Source organism: Salmo trutta, chromosome 7 (assembly GCF_901001165.1).
Source record: "Salmo trutta chromosome 7, fSalTru1.1, whole genome shotgun sequence".
NCBI lineage: Eukaryota > Metazoa > Chordata > Actinopteri > Salmoniformes > Salmonidae > Salmo > Salmo trutta.
In genome coordinates this window covers 37,525,327-37,547,325 of record NC_042963.1, presented here as the reverse complement: position 1 = coordinate 37,547,325, position 21,999 = coordinate 37,525,327, and the positions used below count along the sequence as shown (strand labels likewise).

The window sequence follows — 21,999 nt, the reverse complement described above, 5'->3', positions numbered from 1 at the left end:
TAGCTAACTATCTAGCTTGGTGTCATCATCTAAAATACCCCTAATTTATAAGACAGTTCTTATTTGATTAATGGTGGTCAGACCCACCTATGTGAAACTAGCCAGTCTACTCAGTGACACCCAGAGAACATTAGCATCGTAGCTCAATTCACTACTACTACTACTGTGAATTGAGCCACATTTATTGCACCAGTCAACCTACTATGTGTATTGAACACTATTCCAGAGGAAAAACAATACAACGTGGATGTTTTGGAGCCTGATAACTCTGGAGGACTTTATAACGTTAGTTTTGGGCAACAGGGTTAAGTAGTTGGCTAGCTAGTTATTTCAATAGGAGAACAAGTGGCTACCTAGCTAATTCTTACTCACATGGATACTTAAATCATTGCTAAGAATATGGAAAATGACTGCTGGAAAAGTTCTACTGGTCATTGTTTTCAGGCTGGTGCCATTGGTGCTAGCTAGGTACCATGCTACAGCTAGCTAGATACAGACGTTTTCCCATTCGGTCGAACAAATAATGTCTTATTATTTGGGGGTGGCAGGTAGCCTAGTGGTTAGAGTGTTGCAAGATCGAATCCCCAAAGCTGACAAGGTAAAAATCTGTCGTTCTGCCCCTGAACAAGGCAGTTAACCCACCGTTCCTAGGCCGTCATTGTAAATAAGAATGTGTTATTAACTGACTTGCCTAGTTAAATAAATGTTAAATAAAAATAAATGATTACCAACGCAGTAATGTACAGCTTGGCTTGCACGTGCATATTCAGCACACATTCTATAATATAGCTGTGTTATTTGACGTGTGAAAAGCTTATTTGATGCTTCAAATAGTGTTATTTGATGTGCATCTTTTTTTACACGCAAAGACACACACGGCGTTCCATATGTGCTAGTGAGTGAGACCGTGTGTGACATGACAGTGTTGCTCCAAGTGCAAGTGACTCCCGACTCTTGTGTCTTCTGTAGCCACTCTTTAAACTCTCTAACGCCTTCGATGGCCATTCGAAAGGATGCCTCAAAAGAACAGTGGTCCATTTGTGTAAGCCTCGTAGGAAAATACATGGTACTTGTACCCGGGAGGTATAGTAACCAACTATGAATTGAAAAATGCATGTAGTCAACAGTGATATTCACTGACAACTACATAGGTCAAACATTTTATAAGCATACCAGCAAACAACTTTAGTTTTTTTTATCATGAATTCATTACATTCATTAAAATGATCAATAACAATCTTTGTGATAACTACAGCTAACCTTCAATTGTGGATCCTCGGTTTCACCAGCAAGATGAAAATTATAAATGAACGTAACAATCCTTAGTCAAAATGTTCTATACGTAAAAATCTTTAAGCTATTTTATACGTTAATGACTGGTATCTTACCTACCTACCTGTAGCGCTATTGGCATTCATTATTCTCAGATGAGGTGAGAGAACTCGCGCTTGGAAGATGCTCCTCTCGCGCGCTCTGAATCTATCCAATCACCGCTTTCATGCTGTTGACCAATGACGGGGACGTATGTAGGCTGGAATACGCCCCTATCTTAAAAAGGGCGTGGATTTGGCTTAACCTCTTTTGGGGGAGACGCATTTCGCAAGTGTTCACGGAAGTCTCGCGATGTTGCGCCTTGTTTTGAAGCACTTTTGCGCAGCCTTAACAGTCATTTGTTTCTACCCGAGCTAGAGTGGTGTTGCATCTTATCACTCAACTTCTGGTTTTGTTATCGACTATCAGCAGTTTGCCAGTTTCGGTGCAATGTCCATCTGGTATCTCCACCTCGTTATTGCACAAACGAGGACTCGTCAGACAGACAGTGCAGCACCCGACTCGATGAGGCGTGTGGACCACTTCAGAGGTTTATTAACTAGCTAGCTGATCATCAAAATATAACAGTGCCGCCTTAAAAACATGAGTCCAGAAGGAAAGACATTGTTGAACATCGTAATCCTGGGCTTTGGATTTATGTTCATGTTCACTGCTTTTTCAACATGTGGAAATATAGAGCAAACTGTGATCAAGAGTTTCAACAGCACTGGCTTCAGTGGGAGTGGATACACAAGCATGTCCATTATATATGGAGTTTTCTCTGCATCCAACCTGATTGCTCCCTCAGTAGTGGCTGTTATAGGACCACGACTTTCCATGTTCTTTTGTGGACTAGCATACAGTGGATACATTGCCATGTTCATCCAACCCTTCACTTGGAGTTTTTACGCAGCCTCTGTAGTTGTTGGAATAGCGGCTGCAATATTGTGGACCGCTCAGGGTAACCTACTCACCATCAACTCTACAGACGTCACCATTGGCAGGAACTATGGTATTTTCTGGTCCTTGCTACAGTTCAGCTTTTTATTTGGGAACATGTATATTTATTTTGCCTGGCATGGCCATGTTCACATATCAGACAAGGATCGTCAGACTGTGTTCATCGCTCTCACAGTCATAAGCCTGATAGGCAGCTTCCTGTTCTTCCTGATCCAGAAGCCAGAGCCTAAGTCCATACCCTCTGATGAATCTGAGTCACTGCTGCAGGCTGTGTCCTCAGAGAGTGCCTCTGTTGTTGTAGTGCCTCAAGGTCTCGGTTCCCAAGCTCTGGATGCTTTCAGGAAGGCATTGCAGCTGTCTGTCACTAAAGAGATGCTGCTGTTAAGCATCTTCATAGCATACACAGGCCTGGAGCTGACCTTTTACAGTGGGGTATATGGGACGTGTATTGGGGCCATGACTCAATTTGGGGACAATGCCAAAAGTCTGATTGGGCTCTCAGGCATTTTCATTGGCATTGGGGAGATCCTGGGAGGGGGCATGTTTGGGATGTTGAACAAGTGCAACCGGTTTGGGAGGAGCCCTGTTGTGCTGTTGGGGCTGATCACTCACTTTGTGGCCTTCTACTTGATTTTCCTGAACATCGCCAGCGACGCCCCTCTGGCCCCAGAGGAGGGTACACACCTGCAGGCCTACATCACCCCCAGTGTTGAGTTGGCTCTGCTGTGCAGCTTCCTGCTTGGCCTGGGAGATAGCTGCATCAACACCCAGCTGTTGAGCATTGTGGGATACATGTTCCAGGAGGACAGCGCTCCCGCCTTCGCTGTCTTCTACCTTGTCCAGTCCATCATGGCAGCCCTGGCTTTCTTCTACAGTAACTACCTACTACTGCACTGGCAGCTGCTCATCATGGTGCTAGTGGGCTTCCTGGGCACGCTATCCTTCTTCATAGCTGAGTGGATGGTGGTCTCCAGAAGACGCAGTACTGACAACAATAGCATATGATGGCCTAGGGGACAAGGGGCCGTGGTGAGAGGAACTCCCTACCATCCCAGCTATCCTTTAGGACCCTTCAACTGACACTGTCACTGGCCTACCTCAGCCCCACTAAGCACGGACTGTAGGTAATGCGGTTTTTGCAGTCATCCCAACTCTATAGATTTTTGCTTTTCAAGTGCAAGAGACACTTTCTGTTGAATGCTGTATGTTTGCTCTACTTGGAGCAAATCTGTCCTTTTTTTAAGGAGAGTGGATCTTATATATTGTATGATAGTGAAATCCATACAAAATTATTGAACAATGCTGTGAATATGCATTTCTTTGTTGATGTTTATAGAAAGCTAATTCTGATTATTTTAACCGCTCTTTCGGATTGTTATTGCAACCCAGCTAAATTCTGGAAAACTGTCAAATATGTAAAGAGTTCTACTTCCTCCTCTCTGCCACAACAAATTAATTCAGACACTGGCCTTATTTCTGGAAAAAATGCCATCGAGGCATTTTATTTTACCTTTATTTAAGGCAAGTCAGTTAAGAACAAATTCTTATTTTCAATGACAGCCTAGGAACAGTGGGTTAACTGCCTTGTTCAGGGGCAGAACAACAGATTTTTACCTTGTCAGCTCAGGGATTCGATCTTGCAACCTTTCGGTTACTAGTTCAAAGCTCTAACCACTAGGCTACTTGCCGCCCCAATTATATCACCATTTCAATCTGTAGAAAGAGGCAGAGTTCATCAGTGACACATGGAATGAAAAAGGTGTTGCTATCACTGGACATTTGTGCTGTACCGTATTATGAATAATCACCTCATTGTGAATATGTTAAGTAGATGTGTTGAGTGCCAGGTCTCTCTGCAACACATACACACAGTCACTGTTCTATTATCAATGGCAGTTAGGGATATGTGTGACACGTTTTTCTTGCTCCCCATTTTCCCATGTTAGTGTGTTTGTGTCCTAGGCATTACAGGTGTACTGAGTTGCGGCTGACGATGGTGGGCGTGGCTTCGGTCCGGAGTCCTGGCAGCTGTAGCTGATTGAGAGAGAGAGAACTTTTTTTGGGGGGCTAGTTGAGGATTTTAGGATTTGTTGTTTTCATTTATCTTTGTTTGTGTTTCAGCCTGTCCTCCACCCTACCTAGGTCCTGGAGAAGGGGAAAAGGTAGATAACCTATTGTTTTATACACTAGGTTAGCTGGGCGTGTGTCACCCTTGTATTTTCTTGGAACCAGGTAGGACAGTGGGTTAGGGTTTAGAGTGTGTTAGGAAGGATTAGGTGTGTAGAAGAGGAGGGACCTTTTGTTTATTTTCATTAATTGGACCCCGATCCCAAACATTCTCTTCTCTTACCTTCCCTGTTTTTTTTTTTTGTTGGTGTTCTTACTGATTCTTTATGGGTGTTTTTATATTGTTTAATTGCTTAACTAAACATTCCGAGGGCTAACCTTGAGTTCTGGTTATTTCAGCTCATTACACCCCACATTTCTTCCCCATCCATCCGGTTTACCTTGTGTGCGTAAGCACAGGCATTTACGTCTCCTCAGACGAGCTACACCCGAGGGGAGAACGTAAGAGTGATATGTTTGTTCCTTGTCTAATGACAAACCAGGGCATAGGTTTAACTACTTTTAATAAACCGATACTTCAGCTAGCAATATCACTGTGTAGCCATGCAAGGCAGACCTCACCCCACCGCTGCTTGGCTCGTGCATTGCCTCCTGTGTAATGCAGTCTTAATGTTAACACATCTTCCTTCCTTTAAAATAATTTTCTCTAACTAAACATGTCACATCAAATCTCACATTTGTTTACTCAGCATTGCATAACATGCAAAAAAAAAACATTTTTGGGGGGGTCAAAATCACACATCACTAAACATATTGAGTGTTTGTTTTTTCCAAAGAAACAGTTTCTGGCCAACAATACTCTATTGTGGCTCTCTTTGTTTTCACATGAACAAACATTCAGTCCAGGTGCTTTTTTTGTGCAATTCTCAATAAGCCTTTCAGAGGTCTTGACAGTCATGATGATCCTCAGTCCCTTGAGTGAACGGCTGAAACCTTAGATCCACTTGGTTTCCTCGAAGTTGAGATCCATGCTCCGTTTAGATTTCGTAGGATCTCGGTGCAACTCCTCTCTGTATACAGGTTTTTTAAGCAGTTTTCCTGCTCATGGGACCATTCCCATTAGTTATGTTCCAGAAGACCTCTGGGTGGAGTGGACTGTGCTGACAATTGAGGTATGAACTTTGCAAGATAGGCGATCCTGCCTGTGAAGCATCTCATGTCGTCCTTGTTCTTTGAGTGCTCCATTTTGTGATCGCTGATGTTTTCCACAGGTCTGGTTTGACTCCCTCCTCTGAGAGTACGTCTCCCATAAAGGTAAGTGTTTTCCCACCAAACTCGCATTTGTCGTTTCGTTTCAGGTTGACTTCATGTCAGGTCCAGCACTTGTCTCACTCTCGCGTTGTGTTCTTTTTTTGTGGACCCCCAGATGATGATGTCGTCCATCATGGTCTCTACTCCTGGAATATGCTCGAAAATCATGTGGATTGTCTTGTGGTAGACCTCTGGCGCTGAGAGAATCCTGTATGGTAGACAAAGAAATCTGTACCTGCCCACAGGTGTGTTGAATGTGCATAGCCTTTAGCTTGCATCAGCTAGCTTCATTTGCCAGATAACTGATGAGGCCTCAAGCTTACTGAACCACTTTGCTCCAGCAATCAGCAACATTATCTATTTTCTGGTTGGCAACTTCAAATGCTCTCACTTGATGGCTTTGTTATGATCTCTAGGGTCTAGACATATCCTGAGATTGCCATTCTTTTTCACCACAATAACCAGTGAGCTTACCCAATCTGTAGGTTCATCGATTTTTGTGACGACGTCCAATTTCTCCATGAGTCCGAGTTCCTCAATCTTTTTCCTCAGTGTGAATGGAACTTTCCTGCACGAATACAGAACTGGAGTAACTTTGTCATCAGTACATGTTTTGTGTTCTCCAGCTAAACATCCGAGACCTTCAAACACATCCTTGTACTCAGTCAGTAGTTATTCTTGGTAATTTTCAGTCTGATGTCACTACAAACACTCTTCACCAGATTCAGCTTTTCACATGCACTGAGTCCTAGGACAGGCTGTACACTTTTCCACGATCAGCAGCTGTGCTTTGAACTGTTTTCCTTTGTGCTGTAAAGTTATTATGCAGCTTCCTTTGACTGGTACATTCTCCCAAGTAACCTTCACAGGGTGTACTTTCCCTTATACTTTGTGTTTTGTAGTCATCCAGCAACAACAGGTTTACCTGAGCTCCAGTATCGAGCTTCAATGGTATTATAGTCTCATTCATGGTCAATGGCACAATCCATTCAGCTTTTATTGCATTGCAAATATCCAAAGAATCAACAAAGAATTCTTCAGTTTCCTCCTTGACTGTGTGAAAATGTTTCTTTGTAGCCTCAGCTCTGCAGCATTTTGAGAAAGTATTATTTTCCCCAAAGTTGTTAAACAATTTGCCATATGCAGGGACATTTTATAGCTGGATAACTCATCATTTTCCACATGTAAGCTGTGTTCGAATACTCATACTACCCACACTTGCCATACTATTTGTGACGTGAATTGAGTATATAGTATGCATATTGGTCATAGTATGGATATAGTTAGTATGCCAAAAGTTTCCGGATGTTGTACTAAATTTGCGAAAATATGAAGTACACACGCAGAGGACACTATTTCCATACTTTAGGGCCCATAATGCAATTCTTCAGGAAATGGGCGTGGCTTCACGTTGTTTTCAGATTGATTTGAAGAAAAATTGAAGAAAATTTGCAGCCAAAGTCCAATGTTAGCAGATACAAATTCATTGCTTTAACTAATTATGCCAACTAATTAATTGAGCAATGTAATAAAGTAATTACTTTTCAAATAAGTTACCTTACACGTTATGTTGGCTGACAATTTCTTAGCTACGCTGTCCTTACGAACGACATCTCAATCTCTTCATTCAAAGACTCAATCATGGACACTTTTACTGACAGTTGTGGCTGCTTTGTGAGATGTATTGTTGTCTCTACCTTCTTGCCCTTTGCTGTTGACTGTGCCCAATAATGTTTGTACCATGTTTTGCTGCTTCTACCATGTTGTTGTTATGTTGTGTTGCTACCATGCTGTGTTATGTGTTGCTGCCTTGCTATGTTGTCTTAGGTCTATCTTTATGTAGTGTTGTGATGTGTGTTTTGTCCTATATTTATATTGTATATATTTTCTTTAATCACAGGCTTCTGTCCCCTCTGGAGGCCTCTTGCCTTTTGGTTGGCCGTCTTTGTAAATAAGAATTTGTTCTTAAATGACTTGCCTAGTTAAATAAAATAAAAAAACAGCATAAAATATCTAAGTAGTAATTTGTTATGCTAACTAGCTAGCAAGAGGTTGCATAGCAACCACATCAACTTCCGGTAGACCGGCGAATAGCTAGTACCCTCGACTGAAAGGATACTGTTCCGTTTTATAGTATACTAATAGTGTGTAGTATATACTCAAGTGTGTAGTATACAGTATGTGTATTCAAACACAGCTATAGTGTTTAGATTTTTCTCCTTTGCTTGTTTTTGTTTTGTAAAGCATTGTGTTGCTCCTCTCTTTTTACTGCATGCACTGCAGTCTCATCCCTGTGCAGCTCTTTAGCTTGTGGTTTCAGCTTCTCTACACATATTCAAAGCTTTATCCAAAGTTAAATCTTGCTCAAGCAGAAATCTCTCCTTGAGTCCATTATCAAGTTTGCCACAGACTAGCCTGTCTTTCACTAGTGAGTCTTTCTTTCATATTTTCAAATTCACACATTTTGCTCAGTGTGATGAACTCAGCCAAGTATTGGTCAAAACTGACTCCGTTTCTGATCATGACAGAAAAACGTATAGCTCTCTCAAACGTGATGTTCTGGCTTGGTACAAAGTACTCTTCAAATTAGCCATGAGCACAGTCAATGTCAAGTTTGCCTCTTCTAAAATTCAAATGCATCCTCTCCAATAACATGCAGAGAAATGGAAGCTTTCAATTTGCCATAATCTCCCCCTGCTCCACTGGCAGCTAGGCAGTGGTGTGTATTCATGGATGCCAAGGGAAGTAAGGCTTCCCCAAAACATTTACAAAAAAAATAAGTAAAAACATAATTTCTTTCATCTCTCTGTGTTTCATAATTTCCCTTCAATCCCTAAATGTATCTCACTGTAGAAAGCATCCAAGCGAAACAGTGCCCCTCTCTCTGTAGCCCATCTATCTGATGCTGTTTGGTCAAAAAGAGCATGATATTGTTGCCGCTCATAGCATTGAATGCAAGGGAAGCCAGCAAGCATTTGGCCTCCCTTGATAAAAATTTGAGAATAATAGCCAATCAGCATTGAGCTGAACTGTGTGAGCTGAACTGTGAATGGTCCTGGCGCACCAAAAACAAGTGTCAAGGCCAGCCAGTTTTGATTTGTCTTCATGTAACCGATGTGAAATGGCTAGTTAGTTAGCGATGGTGCGCGCTAATAGCATTTCAATCAGTGACGTCACTCGCTCTGAGACTTGAAGTAGGGTCTCCCCTTGCGTTGCAAGGGCCGCAGCTTTTGTGGCGCGATGGGTAACGATGCTTCGTGGGGTGTCAGTTGTTGATGTGTGCAACGGTCCCTGGTTCGAGCCCGGGTTGGGGCGAAGAGAGGGACGGAACCTACACTGTTACATTCAGACCAATCACGTCACGCTAAACATCATTGACAGAGAACTTGAATTGTTGCATCTTGATGTGTTGTTCTCCGGTGGATAGCTAAAATTGTCTCTTTCCTAAATTAACAACGGTCCTGATCCAACCATACATTCATAGAAGTGGTGGTCAGTGATCTTTAAATATATTTCACCTTTATTTAACCAGGTAGGCTAGTTGAGAACAAGTTCTCATTTACAACTGCAACCTGACCAAGAGTAAAGCGAAGCAGTTCGACACAAACACAGAGTTACACATGGAATAAACAAAACATACAGTGTGTGCAAATGAGGTAAGATAAGGTAAGATAGGCTATTTACAGATGGGTTAGGTACAGTGATCTGTGAGCTGCTCTGACAGCTGGTGCTTAAAGCTAGTGAGGGAGATAAGTGTTTCCAGCTTCAGTGATTTTTGTAGTTCATTCCAGTCATTGGCAGCAGAGAACTGGAAGGAAAGGCGGCCAACGAGGAATTGGCTTTGGGGGTGATTAGTGAGATATACCTGCTGGAGTGCGTGCTACGGGTGGGTGCTGCTATGGTGACCAGTGAGCTGAGATAAGGCAGGGCTTTACCTAGCAGAGACTTGTAGATGACCTGGAGCCAGTGGGTTTGACGATGAGTATGAAGCGAGGGCCAGTCAACGAGAGCGTACAGGTCGCGGTGGTGGGTAGTATATGGGGCTTTGGTGACAAAATGGATGGCACTGTGATGGACTGCATCAATTTGTTGAGTAGAGTGTTGGAGGCTATTTTCGCCGAAGTCGAGGATCGGTAGGATGGTCAGTTTTACGAGGGTATGTTTGGCAGCATGAATGAAGGATGCTTTGTTTTGCGAAATAGGAAGCCGATTCTAGATTTAATTTTGGATTGGAGATGTTTAATGTGAGTCTGGAAGGAGAGTTTGCAGTCTAACCAGACACCTAGGTATTTGTTGTTGTCCACATATTCTAATTCAGAACCATCCAGAGTAGTGATGCTGGGCGGGCATGTGCGGGCAGCGACCGGTTGAAGAGCATGCATTTAGTTTTACTTGCATTTAAGAGCAGTTGGAGGCCAAGAAAGGAAAGCTGTATGGCATTGAAGCTCGTCTAGAGGTTAGTTAACAGTGTCCAAAGAAGGGCCAGAAGTGTACAGAATGGTGTCGTCTGCGTAGAGGTGGATCAGAGAATCACCAGCAGCAAGAGCGACATCATTGATGTATACAGAGAAGAGAGTCGGCCCGAGAATTGAACCCTGTGGCACCCCCATAGAGACTGCCAGAGGTCCGGACAACAGGCCCTCTGATTTGACACACTGAACTCTATCAGAGAAGTAGTTGGTGAACCAGGCGAGGCAGTCATTTGAGAAACCAAGGCTGTTTAGTCTGCCGATAAGAATGTGGTGATTGACAGAGTTGAAAGCCTTGGCCAGGTCGATGAATACGGATGCACAGTAATGTCTCTCTCGATGGCAGTTATGATATTGTTTAGGACCTTGAGCGTGGCTGAGGTGCACCCATGACCAGCTCTGAAACCAGATTGCATAGCGGAGAAGATACGGTGGGATTCGAAATGGTCGGTAATCTGTTTGTTAACTTGGCTTTTGAAGACCTTAGAAAGGCAGGGTAGGATAGATATAGGTTTGTAGCAGTTTGGGTCTAGAGTGTCTCCCTCTTTGAAGAGGGGGATGATCGCAGCAGCTTTCCAATCTTTGGGGATCTCAGACGATACGAAAGAGGTTGAACAGGCTAGTAATAGGGGTTGCAACAATTTTGGCACAATTTTAGAGAGGGTCCAGAATGTCTAGCCCGGCTGATTTGTAGGGGTCCAGATTTTGCAGCTCTTTTAGAACATCAGCTATCTGGATTTGGGTGAAGGAGAAATGGTGGAGGCTTGGGCGAGTTGCTGTGGGGGGTGCCGGGCAGTTGACTGGGGTAGCCAGGTGGAAAGCATGGCCAGCCGTAGAAAAATGCTTATTGAAATTCTCAATTATAGTAGATTTATCGGTGGTGACAGTGTTTCCTAGCCTCAGTGCAGTGGGCAGCTGGAAGGAGGTGCTCTTATTCTCCATGGACTTTAGTGTCCCAGAACTTTTTTGAGTTTGTGCTACAGGATCTAAATTTCTGTTTGAAAAAGCTAGCCTTAGCTTTCCTAACTGCCTGTGTATATTGGTTCCTAACTTCCCTGAAAAGTTGCATATCACGGGGGCTATTCGATGCTAATGCAGTACGCCACAGGATGCTTTTGTGCTGGTCAAGAGCAGACAGGTCTGGTGGGAACCAAGGGCTATATCAGTTCCTGGTTCTACATTTTTTTGAATGGAGCATGGTGAGGAAGGCACTTTGAAAGAATGACCAGGCATCCTCTACTGACGGGATGAGGTCAATATCATTCCAGGATACCCCGGCCAGGTCGATCTGGAAAGGCCTGCTCGCTGAAGTGTTTTAGGGAGCGTTTGACAGTGATGAGGGGTGGTCGTTTGACTGCAAACCCATTACGGATGCAGGCAATGAGGCAGTGATCCCTGAGATCTTGGTTGAAAACAGCAGGGGTGTATTTGGAGGGCGAGTTGGTTAGGATGATATCTATGAGCGTGCCCGTGTTTACGGATTTGGGGTTGTACCTGGTAGGTTCATTGAAAATTTGTGTGAGATTGAGGGCATCAAGCTTAGATTGTAGGATGGCCGGAGTGTTAAGCATGTCCCGGTTTAGGTCACCTAGCAGCACGAGCTCTGAAGATAGATGAAGATAGAGGTCACATTTTTTTCATGAGCGTGGCCTTAGTTTACCCAAGAAGACTGAAGGCTGCGATCGTTGCCAAAGGTGCTTCAACAAAGTACTGAGTAAAGGTTCTGAATACTTGTATCAATAAGATATATTTAAAAAAATATTTTTTTATAGATTTGCAAAAATTTCTAAAACCTGTTTTCCCTTTGTCATTACGGGGTATTGTGTGTAAATTGATGAGGGGAAAATGATTTTATCAATTTTAGAATAAGGCTATAATGTAACAAAATTTGGAAAAAGTCAAGGGGTCTGAATACTTTCCGAAAGCACTGTATTTAGTTTTATCTAAAAAGGATAACTTTTTAAATGTTTTACAATTTTTATTTGATGAAATTCACTGAGGAGGATGGTCCTCCCCTTCCTCCTCAGAGGAGCCTCCACTGATTCATACATTATGCCTCTGGCCTGAGAGGATGGAAGTTCAATATGTAGCTAGAAGTAGTAGGCTAACGTTAACTTGCTGGCTAATCTTGCCCATGAAAGGAAGTTAGGCTAGCAAGCAGGGCGTAAAACTAACTTTTTATTTACCATCTAAAATGGATGAACATGCTTTGTAATATTTCTAAAACAATAAACGTATTACTAGTATGAAGTAATGTGTTAAATTGTTTAATACATTTTTTTGTGACATTTTAGCCAAAGGATCACAGATGAGACAAAATTGTTCACCTGCCCCTTTAAGGGTTGGAGGTTATCGTGGTAAGATGACTGAAATAATGTTTTTGCCAGTGAGGTTGAGTCTGACTAGTAGCCGCATTGTCCTCTCATCCCTAACAGTTGAAAGTCAAACATTTGTTTTTCAATCTAGCTTGTGTACAAAACAATATAAACAGCCAAAAAACACAAGGACAAAGTTTCACTTCAGTAGACTTTAGTTTAAAGTAAATTGGACCAACTTTTATACCTGTGCACCGCGCTTCTAAAAATGTATATTTCATTCAGCTCTTCACTTGCGCTCAGCCCCCAGCCAGGCAGTGTTGCAGCGCGAGGTGGGATAGGCTATAGTAGGCTTTGCAGTTCTATCACTTTGTGCTATTCATTTACCAGCTATAAAACAAAACGGCAGAAATACTTTGAAAACAGCTACTGCAGCATTCATTTTGCTATAAATGTGATCATACTTGACAATTTGTATTCACAAATGTGAGGGAAATTAACACCCGGATTTTGGCGGATGTTAATTTTAGGCCCTGCTAGCAAGCAAGCATTTTTGCCAGGTAGCCTAGGATGACAAAAACTAAAAGTGTGTACTGTATGACAATCATAGACTGTTTCGGCAACATGAGAGAAAGGAGGATGGCATTAGTCGGCAAATCCGACCACGACGCCATCTTGCTCCTACCGTCTTATAGGCAGAAACTCAAACAGGCTGTATCAGTGACCTAGAATCATTCAACGCTGGTCTGACCAATTGGAATCCACGCTTCAAGATTGTTTTGGTCACGCGGACTGGGATATGTTCCGGTCAGCCTCAGATAACAATATCGATCTATACGCTGACTCGGTGAGTGAGTTTATAAAGAAGTGCATTGGAGATGTTGTACCCACGGTGACTATTAAAACCTACCCTAACCAGAATCCGTGGATGGATGGCGGCATTCGCGCAAAACTGAAAGAGCAAACCACTGCATGTAACCATGGAAAGAGGTCAGGAAATATAGATGAATATAAATAGTGTAGTTATTCCCTCCGCAAGGCAATCAAACAAGCGAAATGCCGGTACAGGGACAAAGTACAGTTGCAATTCAACGGCTCAGACACGAGACGTATGTGGCAGGGTCTACAGGAAATCCCAGACTACAAAAAGAAAACCAGCCACGTCACGGACACCGACGACACGCTTCCAAACAAACTAAACACCTTCTTTGCCCGCTTTGACGATAATACAGTGCCACCGTCGCGGCCCCCTAACAAGGACTGCGTCTCATCCCCGCCCTGTGCAATTGGGTCCTGGACTTTCTGACGGGCCGCTCCCAGGTGGTGAAGGTAGGAAAAAACATCTCCACTTTGCTGACCCTCAACACTGGGGCCCCACAAGGGTGTGTGCTCAGCCCCCTCCTGTACTCCCTATTCCCCCAACGACTGCGTGGCCATGCACACCTCCAACTCAATCATCAAGTTTGCAGACGACACAACTGTAGTGGGCTTGATTACCAACAACGATGAGACATCCAACAGGGAGGTGAGGGCACTGGGAGTGTGGTGTCAGGAAAACAACCTGTCACTCAACATCAACAAAACAAAGGAGATGATCGTGGACTTCAGGAAACAGCAGAGGGAGCACCCCAATATCCACATCCAAGGGACAGGAGTTGAGAAGGGAAAATGTATAGTCCTCGGCGTATACATCACAGACAAACTGAAATGGTCCACCCACACTGACAGTGTGGTGAAGGAGGCGCAACAGTGCCTCTTCAACCTCAGGAGGCTGAAGAAATTTGGCTTGTTACCAAAAACTCTGACAAACCTTTACTAATGCACAATCGAGATAATCTTGTCGGGCTGTATCACAGCATGGTACGGCAAATGCACCGCCCTGAACCGCAAGGCTCTCCAGAGGGTGGTGCGGTCTGCACAACGCATCACCGGGGACTAAAACTACCTGCCCTCCATGACACCTACAGCACCCGATGTCACAGGAAGGCCAAAAAGATCAAGGACAACAACCACCCGAGCCCCCTGCCTGTTCACCCCGCTATCATCCAGAAGGCGGGGTCAGTACAGGTGCATCAAAGCTGGGACTGAGAGACTGAAAAACAGCTTCTATCTCAAGGCCATCAGACTGCTAAACAGCAATCACTAACTCAGAGGCTGCTGTCAACATACAGACTCAAATCTTTGGCCACTTTAATAAATTGACTTAATAAAGGCATCACTAGTCACCTTAAATAACGGCACTTTAATGATGTTTACATATCCTACGTTACTGATCTTATATACTGTTCTATAACATCTACTGCATCATGCCTATCATTAGTCACTTTAAATAACGCCACTTTAATGTTTGCATATCCTACATCACTCATCTCATATGTGTATACTGTATTCTATATCATCTACTACATCTTGCCTATGCCGCATGGCCATCGCTCATCCATATATTTATATGTGCATATTCTTATTCATCCCTTACATTTGTGTGTATAAGGTAGATGTTGTGAATTTGTTAGAGTACTTGTTAGATGTTACTGCATTGTCGGGAACTAGAAGCCCAAGCATTTCTCTACACTCGCATTAACATCTGCTAACCATGTGTATGTGACTAATACAATTTGATTTGTAAATGTCTAACTCCTTCAGTAGGCTCCCTTCCCCTCATTGATATTTTCAATATCTCCCTGACCGAGTCTGTAATACCTACATCTTTCAAGCAGACCACCAGAGCGCTGGGCATCTTGTTGTTATGACATGCATTACCTGAATTAGGACCACAGAATTATACCTACGGATGAGCGGCTTCTATGAAGGCCCTTTGAATGTCTTTTGAACTTCAGAGAGTTAGCTTAACTAACACAGGAGACTGAAAATATTTGGCATGGGTCCTCAGATCCTCAAAAGGGTCTACAGCTGCACCATCGAGAGCATCCTGACCGGTTTCATCACCGCCTGGTATGGCAACTCCTCGGCATCTGACCGTAAGGCGCTACAGAGGGTATTGCGTGTGGCACAGTACATCACTGGGGCCAAGCTTCCTGCAATCCAGGACCTATATAATAGACGGTGTCAGGGGAAAGCCATAAAATTGTCAGACTTCAGTCACCCAAGTCATAGACTGTTTTCTCTGCTACCGCACAACAGCAAGCGGTACCGGAGTGCCAAGTCTAGGACCAAAAGGCTCTTTAACAGTTTCTACCCCCAAGCCATAAGACTCCTGAACAATTAATCAAATGGCCACCGGACTATTACATTAACCCCCCCCCCCCCCCATTTGTTTAGTACATTGCTGCTACTCGCTGTTTATTATCTATGCATAGTCACTTCACCCCTAACTACATGTACAAATTTCCTCTAACCTGTACCCCCGCACACTGACTCGGTACTGGTACCCACTGTACAGTCGTGGCCAAAAGTTTTGAGAATGACACAAATATTAATTTCCACAAAGTTTGCTGCTTTGGTGTTTTTAGATATTTTTGTCAGATGTTACTATGGAATACTGAAGTATAATTGCAAGCATTTCATAAGTGTCAAAGGCTTTTATTGACAATTACATGAAGTTGATGCAAAGAGTCAAAATTTGCAGCGTTGACCCTTCTTTTTCAAGACCTCTGCAATCCGCCCTGGCATGCTGTCAATTAACTTCTGGGCCACATCCTGACTGATGGCAGCCCATTCTTGCGTAGTCAATGCTTGGAGTTTGTCAGAATTTGTGGGTTTTTGTTTGTCCACCCGCCTCTTGAGGATTGACCACAAGTTCTCAATGGGATTACGGTCTGGGGAGTTTCCTAGCCATGGACCCAAAATATCGATGTTTTGTTCCCTGAGCCACTTAGTTATCACTTGTGCTCCATCATGCTGGAAAAGGCATTATTTGTCACCAAACTGTTTCTGGATGGTTGGGAGAAGTTGCTCTCGGAGGATGTGTTGGTACCATTCTTTATTCATGGCTGTGTTTTTAGGCAAAATTGTGAGTGAGCCCACTCCCTTGGCTGAGAAGCAACCCCACACATGAATGGTCTCAGGATGCTTTACTGTTGCATGACACAGGACTGATAGTAGCGCTCACCTTGTCTTCTCCTGACAAGCTTTTTTCCAGATGCCCCAAACAATCGGATAGGGGATTCATCAGAGAAAATGACTTTACCCCAGTCCTCAGCAGTCCAATCCCTGTACCTTTTGCAGAATATCAGTCTGTCCCTGATGTTTTTCCTGGAGAGAAGTGGCTTCTTTGCTGCCCTTCTTGATACCAGGCCATCCTCCAAAAGTCTTCGCCTCACTGTGCATGCAGATGCACTCACACCTGCCTGCTGCCATTCCTGAGCAAGCTCTGTACTGGTGGTGCCCCGATTCCGCAGCTGAATCAACTTTAGGAGACAGTCCTGGCACTTGCTGGACTTTCTTGGGCGCCCTGAAGCCTTCTTCACAACAATTGAACCGCTCTCCTTGATGATCCGATAAATAGTTGATTTAGGTGCAATCTTACTGGCAGCAATATCCTTGCCTGTGAAGCCCTTTTTGTGCAAAGCAATGACGACGGCACGTGTTTCCTTGCAGGTAACCATGGTTAACAGAGGAAGAACAATGATTCCAAGCACCACCCTCCTTTTGAAGCTTCCATTCTGTTATTTGAACTCAATCAGCATGACAGAGTGATCTCCAGCCTTGTCCTCGTCAACACTCACACCTGTGTTAAATAGGGAATCACTGATATGATGTCAGCTAGTCCTTTTGTGGCAGGGCTGAAATGCAGTGGAAATGTTTTTTGGGGATTAAGTTCATTTGCATGGCAAAGAGGGCCTTTGCAATTAATTGCAATTCATCTGATCACTCTTCATAACGTTCTGGAGTATATGCAAATTGCCATCATACAAACTGAGGCAGCAGACTTTGTGAAAATTAATATTGTGTCATTCTCAACTTTTGGCCACGACAGTATATAGCTTCGTTATTATGTTATTCTGTTACTTTTTTATACTTTAGTTTATTTGGTAAATATTTTAACTCTTCTTGAACTGCACTGTTGGTTAAGGGCTTGTAAGTAAGCATTTCACGGTAAGGTCTACACTTGTTGTATTTGGCGCATGTGACAAAGTGTGATTTGATAGCAGGCCAGGGGGATTGTAAACTGGACGTTCACAACTGGCGTCTCAGAGTAGGAGTGCTGATCTAGGAGCAGTTTCACTTTTTAGATCATAATGAATAAGATTATTTGGATACTGTCTGGAGAGTGCCTCACACAGAGGTGTGACACACACACACACACACACACAATGCAAACAGTGGGACACATAAGAGACAAAGGAGCAATGGCCACAACAATTTGATGGCCTCCCAGCAGGGGTGTAGACAGAAATTTGTTGGGGGGGTTGCTGAGGAGCATTTTTGTAGTAATAATGTATTATTACTACTGCCTCCAATGGAAAACTAATTTAAAATATTGCACAAACAGGACACAGTTACATAGGCCTATACTGAGTATAAGCTATACATACAGTCCTGAACACACAAAGCAAACCACAAAAAGCAAACCACAACTATAACAAAACATTACTGTAATTTAAATCCAATATACTGGCCTATACAATGGGACACAGGTAGTCTACCTTTAGAGACAAAGAATTTGGTGGTTTTTACCAGCAAACTAATGTGAAATATATATGTTGTAGAAATTCTTACACAGGGACACTTGAAGTCATCGCTGTAGACAACTTGTAGACTTGTTTATGTGCTGCTGTGCGTTTTGTTGCTAACCTTACTTTGCTACCTGACAACTTTACGGTTTTTACTTTATAATTACCGTTTATATTTTTTGTTTTTCCCTCACTCGACTTTTTTTCATTAAACTTTTTCACTCCGGACGCTTTATCTGGACGTGGTTCGTCAGGACGTGGTTCATCATTAACATGATGCCTTCTAATTACAGTCGCTGTACTCATAATATACAGGAGAATGATCGCCTTACGGCGAGGATAGCTGTGCTGCAAGCCCAGCTTCAGACCCAATCGTTAGGCAAGGGTAATTTAAGTGTAGGAAAGGATGAAACGGCGTCTTAAGTACAGATAGTAACGTTCATATAAATCCCCTCGCACGGTCCCCGCAGCCGGACAACTTTCTCATGGCTTCTGGAGGGAAATGCTGTAGGAATGCTCAACCGGTGTCGCTCATTCAGCCGACAAACTTTCAACCGTTTCTCCCCATTAAGCAGCGAGTCGGAGTCAGAGCCTTCTCTGGTCTCTACTCCTCCCGTTACGGGGTCTGAGATGCCGAAGCCTCCCACCATTAGCTCTGACAAATTGAAAACCCTAGTCATTGGCGACTCCATTACCCGCAGTATTAGACTTAAAACGAATCATCCAGCGATCATACACTGTTTACCAGGGGGCAGGGCTACCGACGTTAAGGCTAATCTGAAGATGGTGCTGGCTAAAGCTAAAACTGGCGAGTGTAGAGAGTATAGGGATATTGTTATCCACGTCGGCACCAACGATGTTAGGATGAAACAGTCAGAGGTCACCAAGCGCAACATAGCTTCAGCGTGTAAATCAGCTAGAAATATGTGTCGGCATCGAGTAGTTGTCTCTGACCCCCTCCCAGTTAGGGGGAGTGATGAGCTCTACAGCAGAGTCTCACAACTCAATCGCTGGTTGAAAACTGTTTTCTGCCCCTCCCAAAAGATAGAATTTGAAGATAATTGGCCCTCTTTCTGGGACTCACCCACAAACAGGACCAAGCCTGGCCTGCTAAGGAGTGACGGACTCCATCCTAGCTGGAGGGGTGCTCTCATCTTATCTACGAACATAGACAGGGCTCTAGCTCCCCTAGCTCCACAATGAAATAGGGTGCAAGCCAGGCAGCAGGCTGTTAGCCAGCCTGCCAGCTTAGTGGAGTCTGCCATTAGCACAGTCAGTGTAGTCAGCTCAGCTATCCCCATTGAGACCGTGTCTGTGTCTCAACCTAGGTTGGGTAAAACTAAACATGGCGGTGTTCGCCTTAGCAATCTCACTGGAATAAAGACCTCCTCCATTCCTGCCATTATTGAAAGAGATTGTGAAACCTCACATCTCAAAATAGGGTTACTTAATGTTAGATCCCTAGCTTCCACAGAAGTTATAGTCAATGAACTAATCACTGATCATAATCTTGATGTGATTGGCCTGACTGAAACATGGCTTAAGCCTGATTAATTTACTGTGTTAAATGAGGCCTCACCTCCTGGTTACACTAGTGACCATATCCCACGCGCATCCCATAAAGACAGAGGTGTTGCTAACAAAACAACGTTTTTGTCTTTTGAGCTTCTAGTCATGAAATCTAGGCAGCCTACTTAATCACATTTTATAGCTACTGTTTACAGGCCTCCTGGGCCATATACAGCGTTCCTCACTGAGTTCCCTGAATTCCTATCGGACCTTGTAGTCATAACAGATAATATTCACATTTTTGGTGACTTTTATATTCACATGGAAAAGTCCACAGATCCATTCCAAAAGGCTTTCGGAGCCATCATCGACTCAGTGGGTTTTGTCCAACATGTCTCCGGACCTATTCACTGCCACATTCATACTCTGGACCTAGTTTTGTCCCGTGGAAAAAATGTTGTGGATCTTAATGTTTTTCCCCATAATCCTGCACTATCGGATCACCATTTTATTACGTTTGCAATCGCAACAAATAATCTGCTCAGACCCCAACCAAGGATCATAAAAAGTCGTGCTGTAAATTCTCGGACAACCCAAAGATTCCTAGATGCCCTTCTAGACTCCCTCCGCCTACCCAAGGACGTCAGAGTACAAAAATCAGTTAACCACCTAACTGAGGAACTCAATTTAACCTTGCGCAATACCCTAGATGCAGTCGCACCCCTAAAAACAAAAAACATTTGTCATAAGAAACTAGCTCCCTGGTATACAGAAAATACCCGTGCTCTGAAGCAAGCTTCCAGAGAATTGGAACGGTAATGGCGCCACACCAAACTGGAAGTCTTCCGACTAGCTTGGAAAGACAGTACCGTGCATTATTGAAGAGCCCTCTCTGCTGCTCGATCATCCTATTTTTTCCAACTTAATTGAGGAAAATAAGAACAATACAAAATGTGTTTTTGATACTGTCGCAAAGCTAACTAAAAAGCAGCATTCCCCATGAGAAGATGGCCTTCACTTCAGCAGTGATAAATTCATGAACTTCTTTGAGGAAAATATCATGATCATTAGAAAGCAAATTACGGGCTCCTCTTTTAAATCTGCGTATCCCTCCAAAGCTCAGTTGTCCTGAGTCTGCACAACTCTGCCAGGACCTAGGATCAAGGGAGACACTCAAGTGTTTTAGTACTATATCTCTTGACACAATAATGAAAATAATCATGGCCCCTAAACCTTCAAGCTGCATACTGGACCCTATTCCAACTAAACTACTGAAAGAGCTGCTTCCTGTGCTTGGCCCTCCTATGTTGAACATAATAAACAGCTCTCTATCCACCGGATGTGTACCAAACTCATTAAAAGTGGCAGTAATAAAGCCTCTCTTGAAAAAGCCAAACCTTGACCCAGAAAATATTTTAAACTATTGGCCTATATCGAATCTCCCATTCCTCTCAAAGAAAATTGAAAAAGCTGTTGCGCAGCAACTCACTGCCTTCCTGAAGACAATGTATACGAAACGTTTCAGTCAGGGTCTAAAACCAATCATAGCACTTAGACTGCACTTATATGGGCGGTAAATTACATTTTAATGGCGTCAGACTGAGGCTCTGCATCTGTCCTCGTGCTCCTAGACCTTAGTGCTGCTTTGGATGCCATCGATCACCACATTCTTTTGGAGAGATTGGAAACCCAAATTGGTCTACACGGACAAGTTCTGGCCTGGTTTAGATCTTATCTGTCGGAAAGATATCAGTTTGTCTCTGTGGATGGTTTGTTCTCTGACAAATCAACAAAGTTTTGGTGTTCCTCAAGGTTCCGTTTTAGGACCACTATTGTTTTCACTATATATTTTACCTCTTGGGGATGTCATTTGGAAACATAATATTAACTTTCACTGCTATGTGGACGATACACAGCTGTACATTTCGATGAAACATGGTGAAGCCCCAAAATTGCCCTTGCTGGACGCCTGTGTTTCAGACATAAGGAAGTGGATGGCTGCATATGTTCTACTTTTAAACTTGGAAAAAACAGATACTTGTTCTTGGTCCCAAGAAACAAAGAGATCTTCTGTTGAATCTGACAATTAATCTTGATGGTTGTACAGTCATCTCAAATAAATCTGTGAAGGACCTCGGTGTTACTCTTGATCCTGATCTAGCTTTTGACGAACATATCAACTAGCTTTTGACGAACATATCAAGACTGTTTCAAGGACAGCTTTTTTCCATCTACGTAACATTGCAAAAATCTGAAACTTTCTGTCCAAAAATGATGCAGAAAAATGAATCCATGCTTTTGTCACTTCTCGGTTAGACTACTGCAAGCTCTACTTTCCGGCTACCCGGATAAAGCACTAAATAAACTTCAGTTAGTGCTAAACACGGCTGCTAGAATCTTGACTAGAACCAAAATATTTGATCA

The 21,999-nt window shown here is 43.3% G+C and overlaps 1 protein-coding gene across 1 annotated transcript; it reads left to right on the top strand.

Moving 5' to 3' along the window:
• The first annotated feature begins 1,576 nt into the window (after positions 1–1,576).
• Positions 1,577–3,757, top strand: LOC115197340 (UNC93-like protein MFSD11). Its single transcript, XM_029758756.1, has one exon. It carries the CDS (start codon positions 1,915–1,917, stop codon positions 3,274–3,276), a length of 1,362 nt encoding a protein of 453 aa, XP_029614616.1. The 5' UTR covers positions 1,577–1,914; the 3' UTR covers positions 3,277–3,757.
• The last annotated feature ends 18,242 nt before the right edge of the window (positions 3,758–21,999 follow it).

Bases quoted from the DNA above. Each gene is read 5' to 3' on its own strand.
- LOC115197340 (XM_029758756.1), top strand. From the start codon at position 1,915: ATGAGTCCAGAAGGAAAGACATTGTTGAACATCGTAATCCTGGGCTTT.